The 10,182-nt window shown below is 33.6% G+C and overlaps 1 protein-coding gene across 1 annotated transcript; it reads left to right on the forward strand.

Moving 5' to 3' along the window:
* Nucleotides 1-920: 920 nt before the first annotated feature.
* On the forward strand, nucleotides 921-3,465 carry LOC127711314 (uncharacterized). Its single transcript, XM_052217309.1, has one exon. The coding sequence runs from the start codon at nucleotides 1,034-1,036 to the stop codon at nucleotides 3,176-3,178; it is 2,145 nt and encodes a 714-aa protein (XP_052073269.1). The 5' UTR covers nucleotides 921-1,033; the 3' UTR covers nucleotides 3,179-3,465.
* Nucleotides 3,466-10,182: the final 6,717 nt, after the last annotated feature.

The following is a 10,182-nucleotide window of genomic DNA, read 5'->3' on the forward strand; positions in this document are numbered from 1 at the left end:
ATTTGTAGTACATTTTTTTTTAGGTAAAGTCGTTTGTAATACAACAATCCTTATTCTTTTGTTGTAACGTCAACTATTTACGGAAACGGGTCTAGGGTCCAGAAATGGCGGACACATTATAATGAGAGGGGGCCTCGGTGGCCGAGTGGTCTAAGTAGTTACTACTGTAACCATTAGCCAGTCAACACTGAGGTTGTGAGTTCGAACACCGCTCATGCGGGTGCACCTGACTCCAATCTTAATTGACTAGGATAGTCAGTTTTCCTATCGAAGGTCGGTGGTTTTCTCCGGGCACTCCGGCTTCCTCCACCAATAAAAACTGGCCGCTACGAAATAGCCCAAAAGCGGTGCTTAAAAGTGGCGTTAAAACACTAAAAATCAAATCAAATCATAATAATCAATCTATCAAACAGGATCTCAAAGACACAATACAAAATGATAAAAAAGACATTTTGAGGTAAGAAGATGATCTTCAACAAAATGTTACGTATGTTGAATATTAAATACGTAAATTATTTATTTCCTATTGGTTCTTGTCTGTTTAAGTTTATACTTATATTCAGCTTTTATTTTAAAAAAGGAAATTCTTAATTAAAATTTTACAGTATATCGGTCTAATATGAACAATGTTTCATGATTTATAATGCAGGGTATGCTGTTGTGCATTTGTTGTAAAATACCTGAAATATTTCGCAGTCATGTTAATCAAACATATAATAAAGATGTGTACAAATAACGTGTACGTGATATCGCTGCACACCACACGTGTTTCTAGAATAACCTTCATCAGAAGAAAAGACAAAATAGAAAGCCGACAAATCTATAGGCCTAAACAATACACCAAAACTGCCTTCATTTCAATTTCAAGCACAAATACAAGGATGCAAAAGCATTTAATTTTTTTATTTCTTTTCAGTTGTTAAAAGTAGAAAAGGATTCAAATAGTTCACAACTACACAACGTGTCAATACTAGTATCATTCAGTTAACCAGCTGTTGCATTAGTAAATATTCAAAGGTGATAATCTTTGGATATGGATAGAAAATATGTATCAGTAAAAATACTGCAATTATTGTGTGTGGTCTTATCTATACAGACGATATTCACAAATGAGGAGGAAATAGAGAGACTACAGAAAGAAATTGGTAAGCTCTCCCGACAGGTTATGCTACAACAATTATTTATAGAAGAAAAAATTCGAAGTGACGGCGATTCAGGTTTGAAACAGACGAGAATAATAAACGATGGAACTAAACCATACCACTTTCCGACAACGAGATCAAAAAGAGGAGTAGCAGCCATTCATGATCACTCCCATATGAAACGTACAATTGGTGTCGGGGAATTTGTTGCTGTTTTAAATGGAGTTGAATTCAGAACACGGCATAATGATCCTGAATTACGCATGCCAAGTACTTCATCGAACAATTTCTTAGAAACTGAAGAAATACCTTTCCCTGATGTTCCAACTGAAGTAACACAGAAACCCACTGAGGCTGAACAAGTGAAAGAAATGCGTGAGTGGTTTAGGGCTTTTAATGATCAAAATTACACAGAAAGGGACTATCGCAAATATTTCAAACCTGTTCTGTGTTATCTTGAGGGAATGTGGGTATATGATAACTATACTCATATATTGGAACCTTTTTTAAGTGACAGACATCAGTTTGATGCAAGTACTTTTCATGATCTTGAAGAGAAAATAATGTTTACATCTTACGGAGGACGGAAAGACGGTCTTGAAAATTTTGGATGGCTTCCAAAAACAATAATTAATATTGAAAATGGGAAAATTTCAATATACGGCCAATGGATATATAGAATTGTTTGTCATCCATTGAAGCGTGATCTTCCATTAAATCGTTTACGCATGATCGATGATTTAAGCTCAAGAATGATGTTCCTACGTTCCGAAGAAGAAGAGATGAAGACTAGACGTGCCCGTTTTAAACTCAATCAACGTGACAATAACGTATGGAATGAAAGATTTGATCAAAATCCAGCTTTAATTGACAGCTTAATGGGCGAAATACCAGGTTTAGACAATTATGGGGGGAACTTGACAGACGAAGCATTAAATCTTCTAACATTTAGTGCTGATGATAAAAAGAAAAGGATATTAAACAGTGCATATTATCATCGATTCTGGGAAGAAATTCGACCTGATTACATGCGTTTATCATTAAGAAAACGAACATTTTCTGACAGCAATCTCTTTATGGCGATGACATCTCAGGACCAAGTAGCAGGAAAAAGTTTAAATTACTGCACAAAAGAAGAATCATTACAGAACAAACCTTGTAAACCTTACAACCAGCGATGGTCATACGCTGTTCCATTTGAAATCATTTACCTTAACCCACTCAGCAATTGGAATCCTTATAATATTACCTACAAAGGTCATTATAAGAATGACCCGGAAGCACAATACGTTACAGAAAATGGGAAACGAAATGGCGGGAATGATATTCATACAGCGTATAATGGTACTAATAGTTGGTATTTTTTCCAAACCCCACAAAGTTTTTATAGTGGAAAAGAAAAGAAAAAAGGAAAGGCGGGAAACGGAGGCATTGGTGTGCTAGATCGAAACGGTCAAGTCAGATATACCAGGTCAGCTGGCATCCGGGTGTTTCTTCCGGAAATTAAAGGTATAGGGATCATTCGTCAGAGATATCCCATCATGCCACTGTACAGCGAAGGAAACACAGCGTATAAAGAAATGGAATCTCTTAAAGACATAGTTTTGGAAAATAACAAATATCTGAAAATGTTCCACAATGTACCTGCAGATGAGAATATTGAAAAGTTGAGAAAGACACAGATCAAATTATCAGTGAAAAGTGGAATAACGCTCGTAATGTCAATGGCAACTAAGTCCGATCCGGGTCCGCATATTCATTATATTGATTTATCAGCAGAAAACGTCAAAGCTTTAAAATCGAATAAAAAGTTAAACGTTAGAAGCAGTGAGGATAGTGGTCATTTCCATCGTGTGAAAATTATCTACCGGCCACATCTTAACAATCCATTCGTCATGAAACGGTGTGACAACAAAAGAAAATGTTGGGATGGACATAAAAAGCTTTTACTAGAAAACGAAGCACAAATGCAGGAAGGGAAAGAAGCGGGAAAAGATAATTATGAAGACGAGAGACCAGAGAGTTATAATGAATAAATTTTACTTTATTGTTTTTCTGTATCTGAAAACTTCAAAATCGCTCTACCGAGAATTTAATTAGGATGGGAAATATATTTATGTTGCAATTCATGATATCAGCGTAATACGAGAATGAATCATCGTATATAGCGGCGCTTGTAGTTGTTACGTTAATTTTTGTAAACGTGCATGGATCAGTGCATCTAAAAAAAGCTGTCGGCGAATTAGAAAACCGGAAGACAATAATTCAATCACAATACATTTCTGAAAATTGTGATCAAATAAAAGTTTTCTTATATAACAAAGTCTTCATATGTTTTGGAGTTTAGTGTGACGTCCATTTTCACTGAACCAGTACACAATTTTATTTAGGGACCACCTGAGGACCACCTCCGGGTGCGGGATTTTCTTGCTGCGTTGAAGACCCATTGGTGGTCTTCGGCTGTTATCTTCTCTTTGGTCGGGTTGTTGTCTTTTTGATATATTGCCCATTTTCATTCTCAATTTTACAAACTGTTTCATAGTAAAACTTAGCCATTCAAGTATATAAACATTTTCAACTTTTTGTCATTAAATTTAAAGTATCATATGACTTTAGAGGGACATTCAAACTCATTAGTCGAAAATAAATTGACAACGCCATGACAAAGACCAACAGGCAAGCAATAGTACTGAAAACTAAAGACTAAGCTACACGAACTCCAGCAAAAACATTTTCAGGTGCTGCGGAAGGGTATGCATATCCTGCTTCCCAGGTGGCACCTGTCGTGTTGCTCATGTTAGTACAAACCCGGTTAATAAGTCTAATTCGGTAGGTCATATTCGTGAAAAGAGGACGGGATTGTAGTTACAACGTTAGGGCCATATGTGCTATCATCTGTAAAACAGATATTGTAGTTGTCTAATTGGCAATCATACCACATCTTCTTTTCTATATTCTATAACGTCAACCAATTCGTGATGGCTTCCATAAAATTTACGAAGGGATGATTTCAACTTCACCATTTGGAACTCCTGGTTTAATAGCTTCCTTGTGAGCAGCAACCCTCTATCAAGGAAATCATGATTGGAAAAACAAGACCGGGAAAATCAATTGGGAGATATATGTTACGTATGCTGCAGGCGCTGCTGTTGTTAAAATATTCTAGCGCAAGATATGCAAATATCGTTATTAAATTAAATCAATGATAATGCATTTCTGGGCCATTTATAGCTGACTATGCGGTATGGGTTTTACTCATTGTTGTAGGCCGTACGGTGACCTATAGTACTTAATTTCTGTGTCATAGGCAATCATAACACGTCTTATTATTTTTATATTGATAATATGGAAGAGGTCAATGGAATAAAAGATAACTTTATGAAATATGTATACTATCTTACATTGTAGGTGCTGTTTGGTTGCTGTGATATTAAAGTATACCACATATACTGATTTCGTTTGAATGCGACGCATACTGATCACACGACCACACGAGTTTACAAAACGAAGACACAAACACCACACAGAAAACGTAATTGCCAGCATGAGTACCCCCAACCAATTACTTTGATAAAAATAGCTCTGAAATTTACAAATATTATATTTCTAACATCTCTGGTTATACACCCAACATTGACATGAACTCTGTTAGTTGTATTATTAGCAATCATACTACATCTCCTTATTTTCATAAACATACGTTCTTAGATAATACGTGTTGTCTCATGTTTCAATTTAGGTTTCCAACATGACCAAAGAAAGTTTGCATCATTTTTTTATTATAGAAACCCCGTTTGGATGGCAGGTACTGTTACAAGGTATAATATTAGATGTTTCAAATATTAAACAAGGATCATGATAAACCCCTATGATGCACGAAGACACTGATGAAAGCAACAATGTCAATCACTACAGGCATGTCCGTAGGAGTATAAAACACTCATTTCGCATAAAAAGTGATGATTTAACAAGCCTTAACTTACTCCTTTAAGGAAATGCTTTGAAAATTTATAAAACAAAAACCAAATTGTACGTCTTGAAAGATCAGGTGAAAAAAATGATATGATATAATGTTCATGCACACAACACGACGAGTCTCTGGTGTAAAGTACAATTTTGATTTCATTTCCACAGCTTTTCTGTAACTTTTCTGTCCATATTTTTTTAGTTTTAAATATAGGAGGAAGAAAACGGTAGAGTTGTTTTATCTTAAATCGCCATTAAGAGGCAATAACTCATTTTTCCATTTTGTAGATCATCTGTGGCCTATCATTTTTGTCGTTTATAATTTCTGTCTAAAAATAAATTTCATAATGATAAAAATTATATTGTAACAATAACCAACAATTGTCGTATTAAGGCTATAACTCATTGTGGGGTAAGTTTATTTTTTCAGCCATATGCATGTAAAATAAAAGTAAGGACATGTTGTATATAGATATAAGAAGATGTGGTATGAGTGCCAATAAGACAACTCTCCATCCAAGTCACAATTAGTAAAAGTAAACCATTATAGATCAAAGTACGGCCTTTAACGCGGAGCCTTGGCTCACACCGAAAAGCAAGCTACAAAGGGTCCCAAAAATGACTAGTGTAAAATCATTCAAACAGGAAATACAACGGTCTAATCTATATAAAAAACGAGAAACGAGAAACACTTATGAACCACATCAACAAACGACAACCGCTGAACATCATGTTCCTGACTTAAGACAGGTGCAAACAAATGCAGTGGGTTTGAACGTTTTATCTGGCGCCAACCTTCACCCTAACCTGACATAGTGGTGTAGCAATATGACATAAAAGGACGCACTATAAACATTAATTGAAAAAAGGCTCAACTCATCAAAGTATGAATACTAACAGATTTTAGACAAAAGTTAGACCATGAAAACATAATATGCATGTAATACAAAAGTAAGGACAAGTGGTATGTTTGCCAAAGAAACAACTATCCTCCTTATTATATAGCTTTTACAAGTAGGTAGTACCAATAAGATGCATACCCTTAAAATCAATAATGGAAATTTTGTTTCAATTGGTGTTGCAGTTTCGTTGTAGGAGACTATTGAAAAGAGTTTACAAAAAAATCAGATCTGCTATCAATGAAAATATGAAGATGAAGGGATCATATGACGAGGAACTAGATGAATACATGATCAACGCATCTTCTCGTCTGTTCCTAAATGTTTGCTGTCTATTGATTTTTATCAACTTAAATTTCTATTGCTTAGCTGAATCTCACTTTATTATCACTTTGTAAATCTTTATGTTTGTTTAATAGTGAACAGTAGTTAAAATTTGACAACGATTGGTTCTTTAATTCTAAAGGTAGTTTGACATTGATATGTCAAGATGATTACAAAACCTATACAATTGTTCTTCAATCACTAATATATTATTGAAATGTTTACTGCTTATTCTCATTTGTATCGTGTAAAGCTAATTCACTCTGTCTACACTACCACGGCAAAAAAATGTTTGGACTCCATAGTATCTGATATCCGGTACGTTGACGGACCACAAAGCAGAACCCGGTTTTGTCATAGAAAAAAATACATAATCGCATAACATAATTAAACTTCAGCGTTTAAAAGGAGTGTGATGGCTCGTTGGAAAACGATTTCTTTCAGAGAACAACTTATTATTTTTTTTGGAATCTGTAAACACTTCAATTCCTACTTTATAGGGGCCGAAACAGGATTTTTTCGTAATTCCAACATATTATATACCGCCGAGCGTAGCGTGGCAAACACTAGATGTCGTATGGGTATAAAATGGATTTTTCATATGTGCGTGATGAAACATTGAGTTCAAATTCCTAATCAATTTTATTACAATCTTCTAATAGATTTAACAAACAATTATAACCAATAATCATAAAAAAAAAGTGGTACATATAACAACTGTAGAACAGAATGTGTTTCTCTTACTGGTATAAAATGACATTTGTATAAAAAATATTCAAATAGATTGTTAACAGTATAAGAGTTCTCTATCAATATAATTAAGGCCTGAAATTAACAATACAACTTAACAGACTGTTCATCCTCATTGGTGATATTTCCTAGTATGTTTAGACTTGCTAGATCTGTATCGAAAGCCTTTGTTACATATTTAATTTGCCAACAATTTTGGTCTACACCTTTTTTGTGCTTTCCTGTCACATAGTCAGATAAAAGATCTTTCCTCTCGAATATCTGAGGACACATAGAACACTTGAAACTTCTCATTTCGTCTCATCTTGGCGTGCATTTTTACTTATTTCTCCGTTAATCTAGAACGGTTGTAGAAAACATTACATCTCACAATAGGAAATAGTTATATATGTATGTATATTCTTCGATATCATAAAAATAACAAAGAAATAAACAGAAACCTACCTTTTTTCTGTCTGTTGATGGTCCGTCACCGTACCGGATATTAGATACCATTGAGTTCAAACATTTTTTGCCTGGGTAGTTTAGACACATTTTAATTGCAAAATGATTTTCATTTAGTAGTTTACTGTATAGAAACAAATGCAACTTCTATGGAGTCTGAAACTACTGTGTACTAGTATAATACATACTATATCCATTCAAATGGTCTTCTAATTCTTAAGAAGATTCCTACTATAATGTTAGTTTCTTTAATTTTACAGGTTGGACATTTAATGAAATAATGTCATTCGTTGTTGTGTTTAACATGTTTACAGGAAACACAATGCTCCTTTGATGATTCACTATCGTTACCAGGATTTAAATCTGTTAATTTGAAACGACCGAAATCAAAGCGCACAAACAAAAGATCAGGAGGGTTATCCATTTTAGTTAAAAATTCAATTAAATCATGTTAAAATTTCTCGAGCATTCAAATATTGACTACATTTGGTTAAAGTTGAGTAGCTCTCTTTTTAATCTTACAGAAGATATATATTTGTGTTTCATTTATGACCCCCCTGAAAATTCATCTTACACCCATTCTTTAAATGACGATATATTTGACCTTATAGAAAAAGATATTGCAAGGTACTCAACATTAGGGAAAATTGTATTAGCAGGAGATTTTGAATGCCAGAACTGGGACTGGTGAACTAGACTTTATAGATAATGATTCTCAAGATAATCTTCTCCCTTTATATGATAATTACAACCCTGACTATGATATATCAGTCCGTCAGTAAAGACGTGCACTTATCTACCCGTGGGAAATTATTAAATGATATATGTGTGCGACGTGTCTTCGAATCCTTAATGGCAGAACCAGAGGGGATTTCATCGGACAATTAACTTGCCATAATCCTCGTTCGTGGGAGCAGTGTAGTTGACTACTTTATAGTATCAGAGGAACTTTTAGATAAAGTTGCTTTTTTTTTTAAAGTTCATGACTTTTTAGCTGATCTTTCTGATCACTGTCAGGTGTCTGTTATGTTAAATATAGATATGAAAGTTCCTGTACTAGATACTCAGAGTGAACACTCTCAGATAACCCCGTCAAGATATATTTGGAATGATGAGTCTGCATTAAAACTTCAAACAGCTCTGACCTCTAATGATATGCAAGAAAAAATATCAAACTTTTTGTCAGATGACTCTGATTCCCAAAATATGACATCAAAACTAAATGACATAATCTATGAGGCAGCTGATAAATCTTTAAAACAAATATTACCAAAAATCCCTAACTCCTTAAATTCAAATACTAAAAATAAAAAGAAACAACCAAAGTGGTTTGATTTTTCTTTAATTAAAATGCGTAAACAATTAGATGACAAGGAAAAACTATTTAAAAAATATAATAACGACCCTATAGTGAGAGGGAATTTCTTCAGTTTTTTAAAACTTTGTAGAAAAACTAGGAAAACTAAATATAAACAGTTCCGTAAAGATCTTATTGTACAATTAGACAACATGAGAGATAACAATCCATCCCAATATTGGGCCTTACTACAGTCTCTCAGTAATGAATCCTCTACGAAAGGAGATACATCTAATATATCAAACTCTGATTGGTTACACTATTTTAAAAAGCTTAATTCAAATTCCTTACCTGTAAATAAAGAACTAATTGATTCACTTAATAAACTAGAAAAGCATAACATTTTCACAGAATTGGATTATAAAATTACAGAAAAAGAGATAAATGAAGCAGTCAAATCACTAAAAAACAATAAATCAAGCAGCTTCGACTCCATAATAAATGAGATGCTCAAGTGCAGCCAATCATATCTGCTTAAATGTTTTGTAAAGATATTTAACAAAGTATTAACAACAGGAAAATTTCCTGAAATATGGGCTAAAGGATTTATTGTCCCATTACATAAAAGCGGATCTAAAATCTCAAATTTTAGGAGCATCACGATATGTAGTTGTGTAGGAAAACTCTTTTTAAAAATACTTAATAATAGATTAGAAAAGTTTCTAACTAAAAGAAATATAGTTGGTCCAGAGCAAATATGATTTTGTAAAGGAAAAAGAACTAGTGACCACATGTTTGTACTTAAAACGTTGATTGATAAATACACTAAGCATGGACATAAACGCCTCTATACCTGTTTTGTTGATTTTAAAAAGGCCTTCGACAAGGTTTGACATTTAGCCTTATTTTTTTTAAATTGAGGAAGCTCGGATTGAGCGATTTATTTTATAATGTAATTAAAGATATGTATAAAAACACATCTTTGTGTGTAAAAACTAATAGTAACACACTAACTGAAAACTTCCCATCAGATATTGGTGTCCGTCAAGGGGATAATTTGAGCCCTATATTGTTAAACTTTTCATAGATGATTTACCAGATATTTTTTATTCTAACTGTTGCCCAGTTTTGTTAAACAACAGTACCCTTAACTGTTTAGGGATGTTCGCTCCTCTTGTTTTTGAATTTTTGCCAGATTTTCGGAATCCTCTGGTTTTATCCATGTTTGGCCATTAAATAATTTTGTCCACTAACCCATACTTTTCTTTTCATAATTTTATTACATATAGTTTAAACAGCTATATTTGAAAATTTTATAGAATCCTTGTTATTTTTTCATTGTTTTTGAAAGAAAAAAGGA

The sequence above is a fragment of the Mytilus californianus genome, unplaced genomic scaffold (assembly GCF_021869535.1).
Source record: "Mytilus californianus isolate M0D057914Y unplaced genomic scaffold, xbMytCali1.0.p SCAF_8, whole genome shotgun sequence".
Taxonomy (NCBI): domain Eukaryota; kingdom Metazoa; phylum Mollusca; class Bivalvia; order Mytilida; family Mytilidae; genus Mytilus; species Mytilus californianus.

Bases quoted from the DNA above. Each gene is read 5' to 3' on its own strand.
- LOC127711314 (XM_052217309.1), top strand. From the start codon at position 1,034: ATGGATAGAAAATATGTATCAGTAAAAATACTGCAATTATTGTGTGTG.